The 22968-nt window shown below is 44.8% G+C and overlaps 1 protein-coding gene across 3 annotated transcripts in view; it reads right to left on the reverse strand.

The window, feature by feature from the left end:
• The window catches only part of MAP2K4 (mitogen-activated protein kinase kinase 4), a 136328-nt gene that overhangs the window by 73061 nt on the left and 40299 nt on the right, over positions 1-22968 (reverse strand). The window contains exon 4 of one of the 3 annotated variants that reach the window (XM_049638095.1): positions 10237-10328. The exons of the other annotated variants lie outside the window; for them this stretch is intronic. Coding sequence (XP_049494052.1) covers positions 10237-10259 — 23 coding nt within the window. The 5' untranslated portion in view covers positions 10260-10328. The remainder of the gene's footprint in view (positions 1-10236; positions 10329-22968) is intronic. 3 annotated transcript variants of the gene reach the window in all.

Consider the following 22968-nt stretch of genomic DNA (forward strand, 5'->3'; position numbering starts at 1 on the left):
ACAAGGAGATCACGTGCAGTCTGTCGACCGCAACTTCCGTCCTAAGATACAATTTCTGGGGACACCGGGGTGGCTCAGTTGGTTGAGCATCTGACTCTCGATTTCAGCTCAGGTCAGGATCCCAGGGTCGAGGCAACAAACCCTGCACCAGGCTCCACAGTGAACATGGAGCCTGCTGGAGAGTCTCTCTCTCTCTCTCCCTCTCTCTCTCTCCCTCTGCCCTCCTCCCCAGCTTGCGCTCACTCTCTCTCTAAAAAATAAAAATTTTAGGGGCGCCTGGGTGGCTCAGTCGGTTAAGTGTCTGACTTCGACTCAGGTCATGATCTCACGGTCCGTGAGTTTGAGCCCCGCGTCGGGCTCTGTGCTGACAGCTCAGAGCCTGGAGCCTGTTTCAGATTCTGTGTCTCCCTCTCTCTCTGCCCCTCCCCTGTTCATGCTCTGTCTCTCTCTCTGCCTCAAAAATAAATAAATGTTTAAAAAAAATTTTTTTAAATAAAAAAAAATAAAAAATAAAACTTTTAAAATTTTAAACGTTTTAAAAAAAATTTTTTAAAGATATAATTTCTGTCCTAACTAAATAGCAGGCCTAGAGAAGAAAATAATAATAAATATATATATACATATATATATGTATATATATATATGTATATATATATATACATATATATATATGAATAGCAGAAAACACACTCATGGCGAGAAAAGGTTTCCTGACTCCTAAGCTACACTCCTAAGGGGAAGAAAGGTTTCCTGACTTTTCCTGGGATACCACTTTCTTGAGACTAAGGGACTGTGTTTTATCAGCAATGACTTCCAAATCTCTTTCATTCTCCCATTTCTCTGTGGATGATTTTACACAGAGTATCCTTAGCTGCTTTCAGTGAATCCTCCATAGGATTCCGCCTTCAAGCACCTGATGATCCATCCGGGGAACTGAGCCAGCAGCCCCCGCCGTGGCAATTACCGCCAGCTGCCAGCCAACACCTGTCCTCCTCTTCTCGATAAGGTCTTCTTTATTCGGGGAAACACTACACGCAGCTAAAACGCTACACTTCCCAACTGCTATGGAATCACCTGCACCCCCCTCCCCCCTTTCCCGCCAAAATTCATGTCAAAGCCCTAACCCCCAGCGTGACCGTATTGGAGACAGGGCCTACAAGGAGATAATTATGTTTAAACGAGGTCATAAGGGTGGAGCCCTGATCGGATAGGACTAGTGTCCTTCTTAGAAGGACCCCCGGCGGAGACAGGCTCTCCCCCACCCTCACGCTTGCACAAAGCAGAGATCACAGAGCAAGACGGCGGCCACCAACGAGCCAAGGGAAGAATCCTCAGGACGAAACCTACCTGGTCGGCACCTTGATCTTCCCGGCCTCCAGAACTGCCAGCAATAGACTTCTGTTGTTGGAGCCACCCAAGATGTAGTATTTTGTTATGATGGCCCGAGCGGATGGAGAAGGCAAACTTCCTTGTGGTTAGAGGCAGTAGTATGAATGCAGTATTTAAAAGGAGCTGAGCTCGGGCGCCTGGGGGCTCAGTCGCCTCAGGTCATGATCTCGCGGTTCGTGAGTTCGAGCCCCGCGTCAGGCTCCGTGCTGACAGCTCAGAGCCTGGAGCATGTTTCAGATTCTGTGTCTCCCTCTCTCTCTCTCTCTCTCTCTCTCTCTCTCTCTCTCTCTCTGCCCCTCCCCTGCTGTGCTCTCTCTCTCTCTCTCTCTCTCTGTGTCCCAAAAATAAATAGATAAAAGGAGGTGACTCAGCCAGAAGGAAGGTCATGGGTTTTTTCTTCTCTTTCTCCCCCTTCTGGTTCTTGTTGCCTGGAATACTGGTGAGGACTGGAGTTCCAATCACCCTCAAGGCCCTTGAGAATGGAAACCATGTACTGAGAATGAGGGAGAAGAAAATTACGGCTCTCTAGACTCTGATGACCATGAAGCCATTTCACCAACCCTACGCCTACCTATCTCCAGACAACATCTCCAGAAAGAGAAATAAACTGTCTTACTGAAGCCGCTATCTCTCCTCACTGCTGATGCTGTTGATATGCAAACTCATTTCCGGTTAATGCAGCCCCCAAGGATATCTTATTTCCCAGTGATTGTCACGGGAGGAGGTCCCTAGCATCTGGCAGTGGTGAAGAGGGAGGGAACAGGTGGAAGTCTGGTCATGACAATGACTGGGAAGTGCTATGAGCACTTAGTGGCTGAGGGTCAATGATGCTAAAATGGTTTCAAATCCACAGACCAGTTACAAACAGGCCAAGAACACTTCCCTGAATAAAGTCCTTAACTCTGGCATCCCTCATTTCTTACAGCCAGCCCTAATCATCCCTGTTCCCAGCGACTAGCCATTCCAACCTCTAGGGCAAACATGCACAGACAGACAGACAGACATATACATACACATACACACACACACACACACACACACACACACACAGAGAGAGAGAGAGAGAGAGAGAGAGAGAGAAACCGACACAGATACTGTGGGCATCACAAATAAGTAGAATATGTGTGTTTTCTTTTACAAAACATGCAAAATGATGGGTAGAATGAATCCACGCAATACAGACCTTATTAAGACATAAATGCGATATAAGAAAATTATTTTTTGAAATAAGGGGACATCTTGTTACATGAAAATCTGAAAGCTGTCATTTCTGAGCCCACATGTTTGCAATGAAGTCCTTTAGTGTGCCTTCTTTGATCACCGACCCTCTGGACAGAAATGACCACTTTGTCTTTTCACTACTTACTGAACACTGAATCATCACTACTGCGTTTTCACTGCCGTCCTTTCACTGATTCGGACTGATGTGTACAAGTTTCTAAAATCCTACAGATTCCCCTCCCCCCCAAAAAAAATAAAAACCTGTGACATGATGTTCCAGAGCATTCCTGAGACTAGACCCTGGGAAAAGCTTTATTTCTATCTAAAGTGTCCAATAAAGCTGCCCGGCTTTGCACATAGGTGGGCGGACTTGTTCTTTGGAGAAATATAGCCAGCACGGCCACGGCTACCTGGGATGTCTCTAGCTCATCTTCCACCCCTACCCTCTGCTAAATCCAGAGGGCACCCTTCTGTGCTAATTCAGCAGCAGGATAAGTACTCGGACAGATATAAAGGGTATAGGCTAAACTGTTAAGCGAGTGCCCACAGAGCCCCGTCCACAGCGCCCTTTTCCCTCACGCCCACTTAAAAGGTGATCAGGGGTGAGATCACTCTTTTAAGCTGCAGTTTGGTTTCTTACTCTTAGAGTTGGACTTTTTTTTTTGCCACTTGGCGAGCAAGTGTCTCTTCCTTGGTTAAGTCCCTGGGAGAACACCCCTGAGCCCTCCTGCCAAGGCTTTGTTTTCCTGCTGCTGCTTCTGCTAAGAGTTATTAGTATATGTTATTAACTTATCGACTGACTCTTGGTCCTGTGCTGTAAATATTTCTCCAGAGCGTGTTTACCTTCCCATTCTATTTATGAATTTATACCTGTAAAACATTCGGAAATGTGCATGCTCTCAAGTCGATCGTGCCATTTCACTCTGCCACGCAGTATCATTTAAGTTCACCTCCGCGTGCGAAATGGACTTCCTTCCACCATTGCCTTTCCAGCTTCCTACCAATGCCTTATTTTCTCACCTATCACCTAATCAATAATCCTGTTCCCTATTTATCCAAATTTGCTCTCCCCTCGAGATTTGCTGGGGGCGCCGGGGTGGCTCAGATGGTTAAGCGTCCAACCTCGGCTCAGGTCATGATCTCACAGTTCGTGGGTTTGAGCCCCGCGTCGGGCTCTGTGCTGACAGTGTGGCGCCTGCTTGGGATTCTCTCGTTTTCTGTCTCTCCCCACTCTCACTTTTTCTCTCTCTCAAAAATAAACTTAAAAAAAAAAATTTGCTGGGGCGCCTGGGTGGCTCAGTCGGTTAAGCAGCCGACTTCTCAGCAGCTCAGGTCATGATCTCACGGTCCTTGAGTTCGAGCCTCGCGTCAGGCTCTGTGCTGACAGCTCAGAGACTGGAGCCTGTTTCAGATTCTGTGTCTCCCTCTCTCTCTGACCCTCCCCCGTTCATGCTCTGTCTCTCCCTGTCTCAAAAATAAATAAAATGTTAAAAAAAAAAAAATTTGCTGATCCTTTTTTATAAACATCATGATGTCTTCTACTGTATTAAGAATGCCGTAAAGTGCCGCGTTCAGAGATGCTTTCTCAAAGTCAAGAAGACATTGCTTCCTAGTTCCAGAATGCCTGCTCCCATCTCACAGGGAGGATACGTGTGGCACTCACGCTTGGGCCACTGTGGAGCATCAGGGACACAGACTTACTCTCACACTTGAAACAAGTAAAAAAACAGACAAAATCTGAGATGGTCTTGAAGACACTGGACGTCAGGCATCAAAGGGCAGCGAACACCGAGAGGCAAGAAATACACACGGTGAGCCTACGGCTGTCCCCAGCTTCCGGTCTGGAGGGGTCCACAGACTGCGAGGGGATGGGGGACCAGGGGGATCGAGGCACCTCCTGGCAGTATCCTGGTGTTGAGCAGACAGATCTGGGTGTCTGAGGAGACCAAGGTAGCCAGAGTCTAAGAAGCAGAGTTCCGGGATAAGAGAGCGCTGCACAGAAAGAGAACCCCACAGATAGGCACGGAGCCCTCCTTGGTCAGCATGCTCTTACAAAGACCCTACACTCGCCTGGGGAAAGAACCCCCCAAAAGGATTAGAGGGAACAATGCCCAGGCTGGAGCGGTACTCGGAACACCCACCAAAGCTGAAAAGCAAGAGTCAACAGGATCCAGCTGTTTCCAAGTAACTTAACCAAAGATTCGTAGGAACGCAAAAACACCTGGCACCCAAAGTCCGGCCTGCAATCTAAAACTCAGCAAGGATGCAGAGAAGCAAAATAAGATGGCCCAAAATGAAGAGAAAGATCAACCAATTCTGAGTCAGAAATGGCGAAGATGCCAGAACTAGCAGACAAAGACAATGAAACCGTGTTTACGACTCTATGGTGTGTGTTTGAGAAACTGAAGGGGAGACGAATACATTGGACAGATGTGGGATATACAAAAAGCAACGAAACCAAACGTCTAGACAGAAAAGCTAGAACAGGTCAGGAGGAAACTTTGGGGGTGGTAGATATGTTCACTGACCTGCCTGGAGTGGTGCTTTCACAGGGTATACACACGTCAAAACTTCCCAAACTGTACACTTTCACTACGTACAGTTCATTATATGTCAACTATACCTAAGTAAGATTGATGGGAAAGAGAGAAAGAGACTGTCTTTGAGCCTCACTCTCCTTGTGGGAAAGGGATTTGTCCATCCCGTGTCCATACGTTCAAACCCTGTCTGTAGTTCAAGGCCCCAGGGCTCAGGGTATTCCCAATCAGAGCACACACTGCTCCAGAGGAAAATTCTCTCTTGATGCCCTTGTCCTCGAATTCCATACTCTTCAACGGACAGCAGCAAATCTAAGAATATAATCCTCAGTCTATTTTGCTACCACGACCCTTCTCTGCGTCCACGCTGCCCGGATGAAATGTACCTACATCCATCTGGCCTCCCTCCCCAGTTATTTTCTGGTACTTGCTAGTCAGGGGGGAGGCCTTGGGGTGGGGGAGGCACTCTGTCTCTTAAACTAATGGTTCAGAAGAGGCCACATTTTCTCCTGCGGTCTGCAGGAATGCCCTAAGAGAAATCCTCGGTAAATCTCTTCTTGATTCCTATAGGGACTCCACATGGGATTGTCTTAATTTTCTGTGTTTCATATATCCATCCTTGTTTCTTAATATATAGTTTAGCAGGATTCTGCTTCTCCTATATCATTTTGCCCTACAAATCTGAAATTGTTTTTACAAAGTCAGAACATTAGTTCCTGAAGCAAGTAACGAAGGAGCAAGAATCTTAATTCCTTTTCATTCATAACCTGTAGCTAGCTATGTGAACTGTCTTGTAAACTATGGAACATTCTCAAGCTGACCTTTATTATTCTGGGGCAGGGCGGGCATTTACCCAAACTAGTCAATGAGAAAAAAAAAAAAAAAGATTTTATAGATTTATCTACAGACACAATCTAAAGATTTATCAACAGACACACTTAGGAACACAGGCTATTTTATATAATATACCTACTTGAAACAGAGGGTATTTTTGAACCTCTTACAGCGCTTACATTTTAGCTTGTGTGAATTGTGATCAAACCAGCTTAATTTAATACCAGTCTAGGCTGTAGACCTTAACTCACTCTACTTCCTATGTATACTCTAGGTGCCTACAGAAAAATAAAAAGGTAAATATCTAATTACAGTTGAATCTGGATCTTTCTGTGAAGAGAAGCCAAAGCACACAACTCAACATGTGTGCTAGTTAATGCACAAAATAGCCTGTGAAAGGAGAAAAGAAGAAAACATTCTTCATGCCCCCAGCTTCCGGACATCTCCGTTTGGGTTTCAGATGCACACAGTCACAGACTAACAGACTAACAGAATCGTCCAGGCTTGTCCTTCAGAAAACCCTGCCTGGAGGTCCTGGATTGGGTCCAGTGCTCCTCCTCAGCACCCACATATGCTAAAAATCAGGAAACACCCAGTCCGGGGCCCCTGGGTGTCTCAGTCGGTTAAGCGTCTGACCTCGGCTCAGGTCATGATCTCGCGATTTAGGAGTTTCAGCCCCACATCCGGCTGTGTGCTGACAGGAGCTTGCTTTGGATTCTAGGTCTCCTTCTCTCTTCTTCTCTTCCTCCCCAAAACTAAACATTAAGAAAAAAAAATGGGAGGCCTGGGTGGCTGAGTCGGTTTAGCGTCCGACTTCACCTCAGGTCATGATCTCACAGTCTGTGAGTTTGAGCCCCGCATTGGGCTCTGTGCTGACAGCTCAGAGCCTAGAGTCTGCTTCAGATTCTATCTCCCTCTCTCTCTGTGCCTCCCCTGCTCACACTCTGTCTCTCTCAAAAATAAACAAACATTTAAAAAATTTTTAATTAAAAGAAGAAAAAAGAAGAAAAAAGAAATACCCAGTCCATGGCAAATTCCTGATCTGCAGTCCCAGCAACGTTTTCTTTCAAGTAGATTAGGCTAGTTTGGTACTTCTTCTTAGTGAGCCCTATTGTGGGTCCACATCTAACCGTTTGTGCTTAATTCTTCTGATAATTCCCTCGATCGAGTCAAACTCAGAGGTCTCCTTTATAGGGGCACAGGGGAGGATACAGGCAACAGGCCAGGGTCCCTCAAGTCGCAGAACAAGGAGGCTTCTGTCCACAGCTCGGGCACCCGGGCTGGAATCTCCTGTCTACAACCTGATTCTTCACCATGGGCGTGTATCACTTCTTAAACGTTCCCAAGTACTCCCCAATCTGCCTCAGGAAACATCCCACGGAGCAAGGACACCGTGGCTTACTGATAGGAGGGGGACACCGCAGACCTCTCCTGCCCAGGCCAACAGCTCCCGTTCTCCCACAATGACACACACCGCCCACCCGGAGTCCGGTCTCCAGTTCAGAGCTCCGTCCACCGGCGTATCCACTCCACGCCTCGGCTCCTCCGCTCGCTAATCAAGTCTACTTATCTTCAAGCACACACACGTACTCCCCACTGCCGTGATCTGGACAGGACTCTAATTCCCCAAAGCTCTGATTCTTTTGGGACCAAAATGCCAAATCCACTGTGTTGTTTCTCAGGGGCGGGAGCCAAGGAGAGACTGATAGGAGGCACTAGGCCCTGCCCTTCGTCAGCTTCCCGCAAATGTGTGGGTACTTTTTCTCCCAGATATTCTAGGACTATCTCCGCCCGGCAACTTCCATTTGCATCACAGAGGCTGTCTGCTCCGATTTCAACTACGTCTCCACCACTCCGTTCTTGAAAAGGGAACGTAACGTCCTCTCCAGCAGGTCACGTCTATCACAGAGCATATGCTCCACGGGTTTCCAGAGGACACTTGCCAGGAGCTAGTTAGTCATTTTTTTACTTAGGTAATCTCTACACCCAATGTGGGGCTCGAACTCACGACCCCAAGACTACTACGAGTCGCGTGTTCTTCCGAATGAGCCAGCCAGGCGCCCTAAGGAGCTAGCTACTCTTATCACAAAACGTGGTCTGAGAAGCCAAAACCCATTTCTCCAATACCACATGCACTGGGCTCAACTGGGGTCCCCCAACAACAGATTTATCCACCTCAGAAGGTGGCCTTATCTTTACAGATACAATTAAGATAAAGATCTTGAGGAAAGGTCATCCTGGACTTGGGTGGGCCCTAAATATAATGGCAAGTGTCCTTATAAGAGACAGACAGGAAGACAGAGACGCAGGGAGACACAGGGAGGAAATCCAAGCAAGGACAGAGGCGACTGGGGTCCTGCCACCTCCACCCCAGGAATGCCAGGAGGTACCAGGGCTGGAAGAGGGAAGGAAGGATCCCCTCCAAAGCCTGTAGAAGAAGCATCACCTTGCCAACACCCTGATTTCGGATTTCTGGCCTCCGAAACTGCGAGAGAATAAATTTCTGTCGTTTTAGTCTACCAAGTCTGTGGTAATTTGTTACAGCAGCCGTAGGAATCCAATACACCATCTAAACCACGAGTCAACAAACTTCTTCTGTAAAGAAACAGATGAACATTTTAGGCATTGCCAGCCCCTCTCTGTAGCAACTATGCGACCAAATGGGTGTGGCTATGTTCCAATAAAACTTTATTTATAAAAACTAGCAGCAGGGCTGCATTTGGCTCCTGAGCTGTAGTTTGAGTACTACGGGGTCTAAATGAGACCTATCGTTCAGACGATCTCTATCACATCTATTCATTTTTCATATCCTTCCTCTTTCAACTTTATAATTATTCTCTGGAAGAGAAGAAACTCCAGTAACGCACCCAAATCCTATAGTTTTATTTTCAAAATTTAAGCTCAAGATACATTTCAGGCTCTTTCTTAACCCTCACGGCCCCTCCTCCCCCCTACACACACACACACACACACACACACACACACACACACAAACACACACACACACACACACACGCAAATCAACAGGCAGTGGAATTAGGGGTCTGTAACCCATCCCTGATTCTCTTGCCACACACGTAAATAAGTACACTAAAGAGGCAGCAGACCTCCATGCCTTGGGCATCCTTCCTATCTACGTATCCTTCCTATCTACGTATCCTTCAGAAAATGACAGCTAATTACCTGAACACATCTCTTCCTCCTGGGCATAAAAACTTGATCCCCCAACCCTGCCAGTGCCTACAGATTTTCCTTTGATAAATAAACATCTCCTGGTGCCCAGAACCTTCTATTATCTAATTAGGCATGTCTGAAGGCTTGAAGCATGTTTTCTCCTCTTCTTTCATGATCACATCCTTCCCCTTCATTTATCTTACTCTTGATTTCCTCCCAACGTTATCAAACATGTCTTTCTCTCCAAATTACTTATTCCTCCTTTTGCCCTGTAAGCAGCCTTGATTTTATCAAGCCGACATACTCTAAAATGCCTCAAGCTGCTTTAATGCTCTCCTTGGCACATATACATATATATAATTAGCATTCCTCCTAAGACAGGAAAATAAATAGAACACATACCCTGCACACCACTGCAACCGTTCTGTGTCCGTACTCTAGATGAGTACTGCTTTATGCATCCTTCTGCAATGCAGCTCTGTTAATTCCGGAAATTTCCACAGTAAACCCGGTCTGTCAGTTGCCATGGAAACTGTCTGCTTCCTGCCACTACTAACAAAATGAGTATGTTTGCTAAGACCTAAGATGAGGCAAAGGGAAGAATTGGAAAGGAAGGAAGGAAGGAAGGAAGGAAGGAAGGAAAGATGTCCAAAAGAATTGCTCAAACACTCCAAATATAAATTTTCAAATTCTGATATCCATATGCAGTGAGGAGAAGATACTAATGACACAGATCTGCAGTGCCTTGAGCAGCACTGACTTAGGGAGGAGAAAGCAATTTCCCACCACTAAGGAAAAGAGTAAGATTACAGAGTATAAGACAAGCATCCACGGTTGCATCCTGTGGCTACAGGCAGCATATTCCCTACGAGCTGATGGTATGTCAGCTGTACTCAGCGTTTACCATTAGCACAGTTTCTCTGGGCTGTGTTTCTTACAGACAAAAGTTAAGAAAGCTGACTTAGCTAAACCAACAGGTTACAAGTTTTCCTAAGATCCTCTCCCTGTCTGGAACCCCATCTCCACGGGCGGCTACCTAACGCCTTTTCCCCACTAGTATGGAAGAAATCAGGGTCCTTACATGCAGATGTCAGGAGCAGGCATCGAGACAGCCACCTTACCAGGACGCTCAGAATATTAGGCACAGCTGACCACAATCGCTCCCACCTGCCCCTGGAAAAAATGCATGTCATTTTTCTGTGACATCACATGTAACGATCTGCTGCCTACCTCTCAAGCGTCTTTGTTTTCTCTGCCTGTCGCTTCTCTGCTATCCAACCTCGACATGTTAGATTTCCTCGGGGCTCAGCCCTGGATCCGATTCTCTCATCGAGATACACTCTCTCCCCGGACAACATCAGCATCTACATGCTGACAGCTCGCAACCTTTAATTTCCAAGCTACCCCGTCTTCTCTAGGTACCAGACTTCCATTTTCAACACCACAGTGGGTGCTGTATTTACCCCTTGATCTCGCAGGATATTTCAGGGGCATCTCAAATCTGACATACCTCAAGCTGAACTCCTGTTCTTCTGTGCCCTCCCCCACAGACACTCCACGGCCGGTGGGCCCATTTCAGCAATGGCAGCTGAACCCATCATTCAACCCACAATTCTGGAAGTGACCAGGGACACTTTCCCATTTTTGCCACCCACATTCAAATTCTTACTCGTTTTTGTCAATGCTTCCTTTAAAATTCCTTTGCAAGCTCCATTTCCCTCTATGTCCCTGTCATCAACTAATATCATCACCCATCATGCCACAGCCACACTACCACCGCCTCATGAGGACTCCTGAATTCCTTTCTTGCCTCTCCACAATACATACTGCACGCAGCAGCCAGGGTGATCGCACTGGGGTGTAAATCAGATGGTGCCACTCGCCTGCTCATAACCCTTTGTTAGCTTCCCACTCCCTTTGGGTTTTTCTTTTATTTTTAAGTTTATTTATTTTGAGAGAGAGAGCTAGTACGAGAAGGGGAGGAGCAGAGAGAGAGGAAGCGAGAGAACCAGAAGCAGGCTCCTTGCACTATCAGTGTGGAGCCCATGGTGGGGCTCGATCTCACGAGCCGCAAGATCATGACCTGAGCCGAAATCAAGAGTCTGTCACTTGAATGACTGCGTCACCCAGGCGCCCGCACCAACTCGCGAATGCCATCCCAAGTGGTTACCTACAAGGCCACATGTGATCAGGCCCGTGACTCTCTCTCCACCCTTAAACGCACTTCTCCTTCTCGTTTTCTGATCAAATTGGCATCTCTTTGTTTCCCTGAAAAGCTGAATCTTTTCCACCTTGATACGTTGCCTCTTCAAATACTTGCAATTCCCTGCACTTGGAATGCCCTCAGCAGCCCCCTTCCCCAAATCTAGTAAGAACCTGCCCAGGCCCAGAAGCCTTCAGTGACAACTTGTTCATCTCCATGCGGAATCAAGCCCCTCATATGCTCTCAGCTGGCCCTTTTCCTGGAACAGCATGAATACTACCTATAATTACACACACACACACACACACACACACGTTGAATGTGTCATCCCAACACCTTAAGCTTCATTAAGTAGCAGCAGAATCTCCTTTTTTTCAACATGAAATACCCAGTGTCCACCGTAGTGTCTGGCAGATGGTGGCATTCAACAAACAGCTGCTGAAAGTCTAATAGAACGTGCGTGGGGTTGGTCTCTGACAGCTACCAAGTCAGCTGCTCATAAAGCTCCGAGGCACTCCCTGGACTCTGTAACCTAAGCTCCCCCTCATTTTACATCCACTCAAACCCCAAGATATGGAGGAACACACCACTGACATCTGACTTCGGCAGCTCCTAGGTCAGGACAGAGGCGACGGTAACCGTCCGCGTGAACCTACAATGCTTCTCTGGTCGATGGTCCCCAACCACAGGCAATGTTGCACTTGTACCTCAAGGGTCACATGGCCACATCTGGAGATTCCCTGCACTTGGAATTCCCTGCACTTGAAACAACTAGGTGGTTGTTCCTACTGGGGGGGAGGGGAGTGCTGCTGGCATCTGGTGGGGGGAAGCCAGAGTTACCGGGAAGCATCCTACAGTGCGCAGCCCAGCCTCCTGCCTCCTATACCAAGAACTATCCCGTCTAAAACGTCAATAGCACCAAGGTGGAGAAGATACAGCTACTCCCACAGTCTTGGAAGATAGGAGTAGGGCCCAAAACTGTCAATCTGGGCACCTGTCTGGCTCAGTCGGTGGAGTGTGTGACTCTTGATCTCAGGGTTGTGAGTTTGACCCACCCGTTGAGTGTAGAGATTACTTAAGAGCTTAGGAGGGGCACCGGGGTGGCTCAGTCAGTTAAGTGTCTGACTCTTGACTTTGGCTCTGGTCATGATCTCATGGTTCAAGCCCCGCGTCAGGCTCTGTGCCGACAGTGTGGAGCCTGCTTGGGATTCTCTCTTTCTGCCCCTCCCCTACTTTCTCTCTCTCAAAAGAAACATTAAAAAGAAAATTTAGGGGTGCCTGGGTGGCTCAGTGAGTTAAGCATCTGACTTTGGCTCAGGTCATGATCTCACAGTTCCTAGGTTCAAGTCCTGTATCGGGCTCTGTGCTGACAGAGCCTGGAGCCTGCTTCAGATTCTGTGTCCTCCTCTCTCTCTGCTCCTCCCCCACTCTCTCTCTCTCTCTCTCTCTCTCTCAAAAACAAAACATTAAAACAATTTTTTTTTAATTTTTTTTAACGTTTATTTATTTTTGAGACAGAGAGAGACAGAGCATGAACGGGGGAGGGGCAGAGAGAGAGGGAGACACAGAACCGGAAGCAGGCTCCAGGCTCTGGGCCATCAGCCCAGAGCCCGACGCGGGGCTCGAACTCACGGACCGCGAGATCGTGACCTGAGCTGAAGTCGGACGCTTAACCGACTGAGCCACCCAGGCGCCCCTAAAACAATTTTTAAAAATTTTAAACAAATAAAATCTTTAAAAAATATTTCTATATATAACATTTTACCACCACAAAGTTGTTTTTTAAAGCATTATTTTTAATTAAAAAATGAAGGGGCACCTGGGTGGCTCAGTTGGTTTAGCATCCTACTTCAGCCCAGGTCATGATCTCACGGTTTGTGAGTTCGAGCCCCACATGGGGCACTGTGCTGACGGCTCGGAGCCTGGAACCTGCTTCAGATTCTGTGTCTCCTCTCTCTGCCCCTCTCCCGCTCATGCTCACACACACACTCTCTCTCTCTCTCTCTCTCTCTCTGTCAAAAATAAATAAACTTAAAAAAATGAAAATAATCTAAATGGTTATCAGTAAGGAACTAATTACATAATTACATAATTGGTATATAATTACATAATACATCAATTCAAATGTAATGAAAGATAAAACTGATTTCTGAAAATGAATGTGCTAATTTAGAAATACATTTTCAAGATGTACTAAGTGAAAAATCAAGCCACAAAGTAGGGTACTAAATGGCTTTTTGAATAAATATTTTCAAGAATTACATAAATTATTATATATTTTGGTATTTGAACAAGTTTTTCTATAAGGACATACTACACTTAAAAGGGTTTTATCTTTAGAGAGAACTATGTACCAAATGAATTCTTTCACCAGAAACATATACCACTCATTTTTTAAACGGTAACATGAACTTTCTAGATGGTAACATTATGAGCCATTTTGATTTTCTTCTTTAAACTTTTCTGAAAGTTAGGATGGAAGAAAGGAAGGAGACAGACTAGTAAATGGTCTTTTTATTTATTTATTTATTTTGAGAGAAAGAGAGCATGAGCAGGGGAGGGACAGAGAGGGAAAGGGAGAGAATTCTAAGCAGGCTCCACACTCAGCTCAGAGCCTGAAAGGCGCTCGATCCCACGACCCTGGGATAATGATCTGAGCTGAAATCAAGAGGCGGATGCTCAACCGACTGAGCCATCCGGGTGCCCCGAGATTTACTTTTTTTAAGTAATCTCTACACCCAACGTGGAACTCATACTGACAACCCCAGGATCAAGAGTTGCACACTCTACAGACTGCACCAGCCAGGCACCGCTCTAGAGCCCAATATAGACAACCTGTCCCCACACTTTTTTCTAGGGGACTCCCGCTATTCAGGGGTAAGCTACACCCGCTGTGACGCCACAGATGCTATAGATTAATCTTCAAATTACATTAAAAATTTCCATCTAGGTTTGTCTCAAACATCATGACACGGGAAACCACGTGGACAGGAATAAAATCCGTCACCATACCGTTCCACGGGCCTAAGAGTTGAATTCAATAATAACAGTGTTCGTACACTTACCAAGTGATTGTTGAAACACATACGGGCTTTGAAAACAAAGACAGAAAAACACAGGTACCATTCAATGAGAGTAAATAATAGACTTAGCATTTTTACTGTTAGTCTTCTGCCATCTTTTTTTTTTTTTTTAATTGAACCGTGGTTTCCAAATGAAATGCAGAAATCGTAAGGATACAGTTGGCCGAGTTACCAAACACACACACCCGTGTATCTCACACCTGAACAAGACGGAGAAGATCCCACCACCCCAGGAATGCGCCATTCCTGTCCGTCCCCTCCACAGACACTGTTCTGACTTCCATCACTTTGTCTAGAATTTGATACAGATAAAATGAAACAGTGTTCCCTTATGCCTGACTTCTGCTCAGCATTTCTGAAGATTCATCAAGCAGGCTGCAAGCCTCAGTACTTTGTTCCTTTTGGTTGTTGAAAAGTATTTCACTGATTAACATGCCACATATTATCCATTCTTCCATCACGGGATACCTGGGTGGTTTCCAGTTGGAGGGCCATTATAAATTGAGTTTTCATGAACCTTCACATGCAAGTCTTTCTGGGGACACTCTTATCTTAAGTAAATAACAAGAAATAGAATTTGCTGAGTTACGGGGTAGATGTGCCCTTAAGTGACTATCAAAGATTTTTCTGAGGTGCTTGTGCCATTTCCTACTTCCCCCATAACATATGAGAATTCTGGTCATACGTACTTGTTAATATACTGTGTGGCCTTTCAAATTGTATCCATTCTGGTGGGTATGTAATAACGTAAGATAACAGAAGAAATATATCTTGGTCTCCACTCCCAGCTCCTGGCACAAAGCTTCTCAAATGCTTGTAATTTCAGGGGCACCTGGCTGGCTCAGTCATTTAAGCGTCTGAGTTTGGCTCCGGTCATGATCTCGCGGTTTGTGGGTTCAAGCCCCACGTCAGGCTCCGTGCTGACAGCTGGGAGCCTGGAGCCTGCTTCGAATTCTATGCCTCCTTCTCTCTCTGTTCCCCTCCCCCACTCGTGCTGTCTGTCTCTGTCTCTCAAAAATGAAAACATTAAAAAAAAAAAAAGTTTTAAAACCCTTGTCATCTCCTAAATGATATGAACACTAGCAGCAATCTCTTGTCCTAAAGAGGACATTGCATGGCTCCTGGGAGGCACTGGTCACCAGAAATCCCAAGCCGGGATTAGAAGTTTAGAATTCTCAGGCCCAGCGCCCATCCTCCAGAGAGCAGAGACGGGCTGGAAACAGAGTCCCTGATTCATCGCACCTGTGTGACAAAGTCCCCACAAAATCCCAACGGGAAGGGGTTCCAAGGGCTTTCGGGCCAGTGAACACATGCACCCCAGGAAGGAGAGGAGAGGTACACCAGCTCCTCAGGAACTCTGGTGCCTGCGACCCTTCCAGACCTCTCCCTGGGTATCTCTTCATCTGGCTGTTCATCCGTATCCTTTCGGTAAACCTAGGCTCCACCCCTGTCGCTCTCTCTGGCTCTCACTCTCTCTCTCAAAATAAATACTTAAAAAAAAAAAAAAAAAAAAAAAAAAAAAAAAAAAAAAAAAAAAAAAACAGAGAGACCACACCAAGAGCTCAGTGGAAGGGAAGAAGGAAGGAAGAAGAAAAAAGAAAAATAAAACCAAAGCAGAAAAGTGAGATCTGAGACACTGGGGGAAAAAGCCCACTCTGTGGTCACCCACAAAGGAAAAACCAGGTCACATTCCGAAGCTCAGAACCGTCATGGCACATACGTTCCTAACAGTAACCCTGCAAGTCCGGAAGCCTGGAGCAGCGCCTTCCAACTCTGAAGAACAATTTCTACCCCAGAATCCTAAGACCGACAAAGCTATTAATCTAGCAAGAGGGTGAGATAAAGGCATTTTCAGACATGCAAAGACCCCAAAACCCTACTTACTAGGAAAGAACACTTATCTCAGGAAGCTGTTGGAAGATATACTCCCTCAAAATGGAGGGAAACTAAATCACAATGAAAGAAAGAGAAAGAGAATGAAAAGGAAAAGGAAAGAGAAAAAGAGAAGAGAGGGAAGGGAAGGGAAGGGAAGGGAAGGGAAGGGAAGGGAAAGAGGGGCAGCTGGGTAGCTCAGCTGGCTGAGCATCTGACTCTTAATTTGGGCTCAGGTCATGATCCCAGGCTTGTTGGACTGTGCCCTACATCAGGCTCTGAGCTGACAGCACAGAGCCCACTTGGGACTCTCTATCTCCCTGTCTCTCTGCCCCTCCCCTGCTCGCTCTCTCTCTCTCTCTCTCTCTCAAAATAAATAAACAAACACTAAAAAAATACACCTCTGAAAGAAAGAGAGAGAGAGAGAGAGAGGGAGGGGGGAGGGAGGGAGGACATGACTCCCAAAGACAGGGAATCAAAATCAGGAGAGTAATACAGGCATTCACAAACCACTGCCAACAGCCATGAAGCAGGCCTAACATGCAACCACTCCAGATTACAGCAAGATTAGGGATGATAGACAACTCTTAAAAAGAAAAAAAAAAGAAAAAAGAAAAACACTGAGTGATCATCTACTCTTTCACGTTGAGAGGAGATTCACGGTGAGCCATTAAATGAGGCAATTATTAATTCTGAGGAAAACAAATCTGCTCAAGATCAGTAATGTCATCACACTCAGTGGTAAATAATAATAAAAAAGAACACTCTGAAAAGATAGGATGTTTCCTTTAAACAGCTTAATTCCTTATTCATAGGTAAGTTTCCAGAAACATGCCCGTAACACGAAGGCAAAGGACCTCTATAACACTCTGAACTGAATCGGAACCCAGTCTTGCTGCCTTATCAGAAACAGTTGGAAAGCTCAGGAAAAACAAAACAAAAAACAAAGCAAGACAAAAAACACAAAACACAAAAAACAAAAAACCTAGGCATTTCTTTAAAGAACACAGTTCTACAGCTCTATAGGTTAAAAAAAATCAGGGACACTTTTCAATGTGTGCCTAAGTCTCTGATTCAAGAAAAAAGATGCTTGAAAATGCCAAAACTAAATTCATCTTTAGTAAACAAGCAAGTCAGCACATTTACTATTAATTTCTTTAAATGAATATTCCAGAACTAACTTCAATATCTCAGCTATACACATCCAGCTTGAGGAAAATTATACTAGTGAATCTCCAGGGGGGGGGGGGGGGGGGGGGGGGCGGGGGGAACGACACACAGAGAATCAGTTCAACCACAGCTATTACCACTATGCTCACTTGAAAATCACATCTCCCGTGAAACACTAACTTTAGGAAACGTGCCACAACCATCAGGTGCACCAAGGTAGGATGTGGGACTGAGGAATAGATTGCATGCCTCTGAACTTTAAGAAGTACAATAATGCAAGTTCTAGAAGACAATCTCACACAACAGGATTATTTACTATAGTCAAAAGGTAGAATGCCTGAATGTCCATCTGTATGAACGAATAAACAAAATGCCGTATATAGATACAACACTATTCAGCCTTGAAAAGGAAATTCTGGGGCGCCTGGGTGGCTCAGTTGGTTAAGCGTGTGACTCTTGGTTTTGGCTCAGGTCATGAACTCACGGTTCATGAGTTCGAGCCCCGCATTGGGCTCTGTGCTGATGGCTCAGAGCCTGCTTGGGATTCTCTCTCTCTCTCTATCTCTCTCTCTCTCTCTCTCTCTCTGCTCCTTCCCCCTCATGTTCTCTTTCTCTCTCAAAATAAATAAAACTTTAAAAAGGGGCGGGGGGGGGGAGGGATTCTGACACACATAACATGGATAGAGTGTGAAGACATTATGTTGAGTGAAATAAGCCAGACACAAAAGAACGAATATTGTATCGTAACTCTACTTATATGAGGTACCTAGAGTGACCAAATTTAGAGACAAAGTGGAACCAAGGCGGGCAGGAGGAGAAACGTGGAGTTAGCGTTTAATGAACACAGTTTCAGTTGAGAAGATGAAATCGAGTCCTGGAGATGGATGGCAGTGATGCCTGCACAAAAATGTGAATATACTTAATGCCCCTGAGCTGCACATTTGAAAATGGTTACGATGCTAAATTGCATGTTATGTGTATTTGGCACGGGGAATCAGAAAGAAAAAGTTTCCAGCAGTAAATCTAAACCAGCCAAAAATTAAAAGATCCCATCATATTTAATACACTTGGTGTTTTAAATTTTGGAGTACTAGTTTGTAGCTATAAATATTTCTACCACGACTGCCATTTTGTGAAAGTACTCCAGCACAGAAGTTACTAGGCCTGCATCAAAAAATGTCAGAGATGGGGGAAAACTTCGCAGCTCGTGTAGACCCATGGTTTTCACACTTAGAAGCTGAGCAGAGATGTCCCAGGGACTATTTTGGAGAAAGGACGGGCAAGACTACAGAGACCTCTCCCAACTCACACACACTTAACCCCCCGGGCTTTTCCATAACCTCTGATTTGAAGAAAGCACACACCTGGCTGAATTCTTTCCCTCCCTGCCCCAATTTACCATGTAAAAGAATGGAAGTCGCTATGCGAATTCAACACCTGAATTGCCATCAGAGTGCCACATGACACATTCAAGGTCACAGGAATAATGATGATGTAAGGACAGAAACCAGGTCTTCCAACATTAACTAAAATGGTTAATCCAAAATAATAAAGTTTAAAAGACAAAGTTTCCACAATTTAACCAGCAACAGTGGCTAGATGATTTATTTTTTATTATTTATCTATTTTGCGGAGAGCGTAAGCAGGGGACGGGTAGAGAGAGGGAGACCAAGGATCCAGAGAGGGCTCTGCGCTGACAGGCTGACAGCAGTGAGCCCAGTATGGGGCTCAAACTCATGAACGGCAAGATCATGACCTGAGCTGAAGCTGGACGCTCAACTGACTGAGCCACCCAAGTACCCCCACGGCTACGTAATTTCTAATTGCTATTCTATGCTTTACTGTAAAGCTCTACTGAGTAGGCTTACCATGAAATGACGAACACCACTAGCTATTAACTAGCTTTAAAACTTCTTTCAAACGACTCCTAGTGTCCCATAGCACAAACTGAGCCTTTTAACATTCAGCTGTCATAAAAATAAATGAGATCCCAGAGACCTTCTTGGTCTCAACAAAGAGATTCTTTTAAACGTGGAATATATGGTTTCGAACCGCTTAGCTCAAGCCCCCAAATATATCTGTACTCGGCATTATTTCTAATATGTATTCTTTTGAGCTAGTGTTTCTTCTTGTACAATTCGGATATGTTGTGAGGATAAAAGGGCTGTTCTTTCAGGAAAACAATTGTATTTGGTGCATTCTCAGTGGTTCTGTGCTCGACGAGCACTCACACATTACTCAGTGTGATGGAAGCAGAGACCTCACAGGAGAATACCTACTGTTGTTCGTGTCCGATTTACATACAGAACATGACTGCAGCACAAGACTGCCACATTTATAAGAACACCGTGGGGTATCAGAGGGGGAAAAACCTACACTTCCTGTTCAGGTTTCTCCTCACTCTCGAAGGACGCACAAGAAAAGTACAATTAAAAAAAAAGGAAATAAACGATGAAGAAACTGAGAGATTCCAGCAAATTTCTGAAGGTCTGAAAGCAGACACAAATGTGTAGACAAAGCAAAACTAATCACCTCTAAAAGAAGGGACTCTAGTTTCAAAGACATCAGTCAATTGTAGTACAGGACCTTGTTTAGATCCTGCTTCAAAGTATTTTTAAAAAAAAATGGTGAAGTAATTCACTTACATGATGATATTAAAGATTTATTCTACTGGATGTAATAATGGTATTGTGACTGTGTTTTTATAAAGGAGTCCTTTAGGGCACCTGGGTGGCTCCGTTGGTTGAGCGTCCGACTTTGGCTCAGGTCATGATCTCCCGGTCTGTGAGTTCGAGCCCCGTGTCGGGCTCTGTGCTGACAGCTCGGAGCCTGGAGCCTGGAGCCTGCTTTGGATTCTGTGTCTCCCTCTCTCTCTGTCCCTTTCCCACTTGTGCTCTCTCTCAAAAATAATTAAAAACATTCCAAAAGAATTTTTAAAAAAAGAAGTACATCTTGAAATACTTATAGATAGAATAACATCTGAGGTTTGGTTAAAAATAAGGAAGGTGGAGGGGCGCCTGGGTGGCGCAGTCGGTTAAGCGTCCGACTTCAGCCAGGTCACGATCTCACGGTCCGTGAGTTCGAGCCCCACGTCAGGCTCTGGGCTGATGGCTCGGAGCCTGGAGCCTGTTTCCGATTCTGTGTCTCCCTCTCTCTCTGCCCCTCCCCCGTTCATGCTCTGTCTCTCTCTGTCCCAAAAATAAATAAAAAACGTTGAAAAAAAAATTTTTTAAAATAAAAAAAATAAAAAAAAAATAAGGAAGGTGGAGAAATAGATAAAAACAGTATTGGTCACATTAACCACTAAAACTTCTATGTATTTGTCATGCAGATAAATACATACAGATTCATCTATAACTCTCTACTTCTGGATATGCTTGTAACTTTCCATAATAAGGGGTTAAAAAAAAACAGTAATAGGGGCGCCTGGCTGGCTCAGTCAGTAGAGTGTGCAACCCTTGATCTCAGGGCTGTGAGTTTGAGCCCCATGTTTCAGATTACTGAAAAGTAAAATCTTAAAAGAAGAAGAAGAAGAAGAAGAAGAAGGAGGAGGAGGAGGAGGAGGAGGAGGAGGAGGAGGAGGGGAAGACGACTTTCCTTGTGGGGGAGGAACAGTAATAGAGAAAACTACCACCTGTAACACATTGGGAGGGAAACACTCAGCAGAGAGGAGAAATAAACAATAGTCCCAAAAGACTCATAGAGAGGATCCAAAGTTGGAAGGTACGAATGCCTAGAAGCAGAAAAGTTCTTTCTGTAAGAAAGATTTCTGTAATTAAAATTCTTTCTGTAAGAAAGGTCCAGTTGGTTCCTCCTTTTCTCTCTACCTCCCCCCACCCCCCCAAATGGGAAGACAGCATGTCTTTAAAGAAAATAAACATGCTATCTGAGGAGAAAGAGGCCTCTAATGGTGAATGTTGGCTCTACTCACTCTGGCATCTGAATATTCCTGGCCTGACAGCCAGTTCTCAGACCATTCACAGAATACTCACCTGTATCAGAGCTACCCATCAGCCTTCTAATTTCCTCACTCTCAACTATCAATGGACAACCAAGAATTACAAGACACATGTAAATAAACTAACACAAAGAAGACAAAGGAAAATAAAACTGACACCCTGAAGAAATGGATTGCCACGAGGATAGAAAATAACCTTAAAATTCCAGATAAAGTAGGTGTGCCTGGGTGGCTCAGTCGGTTAAGCGTCCGACTTCGACTCAGGTCATGATCTCGCGGTTTGTGGGTTCGAGCCCCACGTCAGGCTCTGTGCCAACAGTTCCAAGCCTGAAGCCTGCTTCAGATTCTGTGTCTCCTCCTCTCTCTGCCCCTCCCATGCTCATGCTCTATCTCTCTCTGTCTCTCAATAATAAATAAATGTTAAAAAAAATTTTTTTTTTAATTCCAGATAAATTAAGAATAAGATACTAAAGGTGGCTCAGTCGTTTAAGCATCCAACTTCGGCTTAGGTCATGATCTCACGGTTTGTAGGATCGAGCCCCGCATCGGGCTCTGTGCTGACAGCTCAGAACCTGAAGCCTGCTTCAGATTCTGTGTCTCCCTCTCTCTGACCGTCCCCCATTCATGTTCTCTCTCTCTCTCTCAAAAATAAATAAAACATTAAAAAAAAAAAGAGTAAGATACTAAGAAGAAGCCACAATTCACTCATGGAAATTAAAATCAAATGCCAAAATAGAAAATTTCATAGAAGGATCAGTAAATAAGGGAAATCTAGGATATAGAAAAAGAAAACAAAAAGATAAAAAACACATGAAAGAAAAATCAAAGACCCAGGAAATTCAAAAGGTCCAACATCCAAACAACAGGAGACTAGGAAATACATGAAGAAATTGATCACAACAAAAGCAGAAATTTTCTCAGAAACAGATACCTGAACTAAATAAAATGGTTCCTCCATGCACAGAAAGATGATCCAGACCTAGATAGATCTTCATATAACTATAGAACAGCAAGAATAAAGGAAAAAAATGCTAAAAGTTTCCAGTGATAGAACTAGGTAATCTACAAGTAACATCTGTGCTATAATTAAACAGACTACACACAGTCCCCAAAACTTATCTGTACTTACACTCACCAGAATGTCATTCTCCCTTCTCTGCCCATCTTTCAAAACCCAATTCACATCTTGCTTCTTTGTGAAAGCTTTCACCAAGTTGTTTATCCGAAAGTGATCTTATCCCCTCCTGCACCATTCATTTGACATTCAATCTGTGTTACTTTATGCCTCATTTCTTGAATCTCTACAGCCAACTGTTATTTCTTAGAATTTTATTTGAACTGTTGGTTCCCAGAAAATAAGGACAGTTTTAATATTTTAAATCTTACATGCCAGATGGATGTGAGAGTAGCTCCTGGGAGCTACATCTCTCAACTTCATTAGTTGCTTATACTTCACCTTATCTTTTCCTAAATTCAAGAGCAAGTTTTCTATTTATATCTGTAACTAAAGTTAAAGGGGGAAAAAAA

Source organism: Panthera uncia, chromosome E1 (genome assembly GCF_023721935.1).
Source record: "Panthera uncia isolate 11264 chromosome E1, Puncia_PCG_1.0, whole genome shotgun sequence".
NCBI lineage: Eukaryota > Metazoa > Chordata > Mammalia > Carnivora > Felidae > Panthera > Panthera uncia.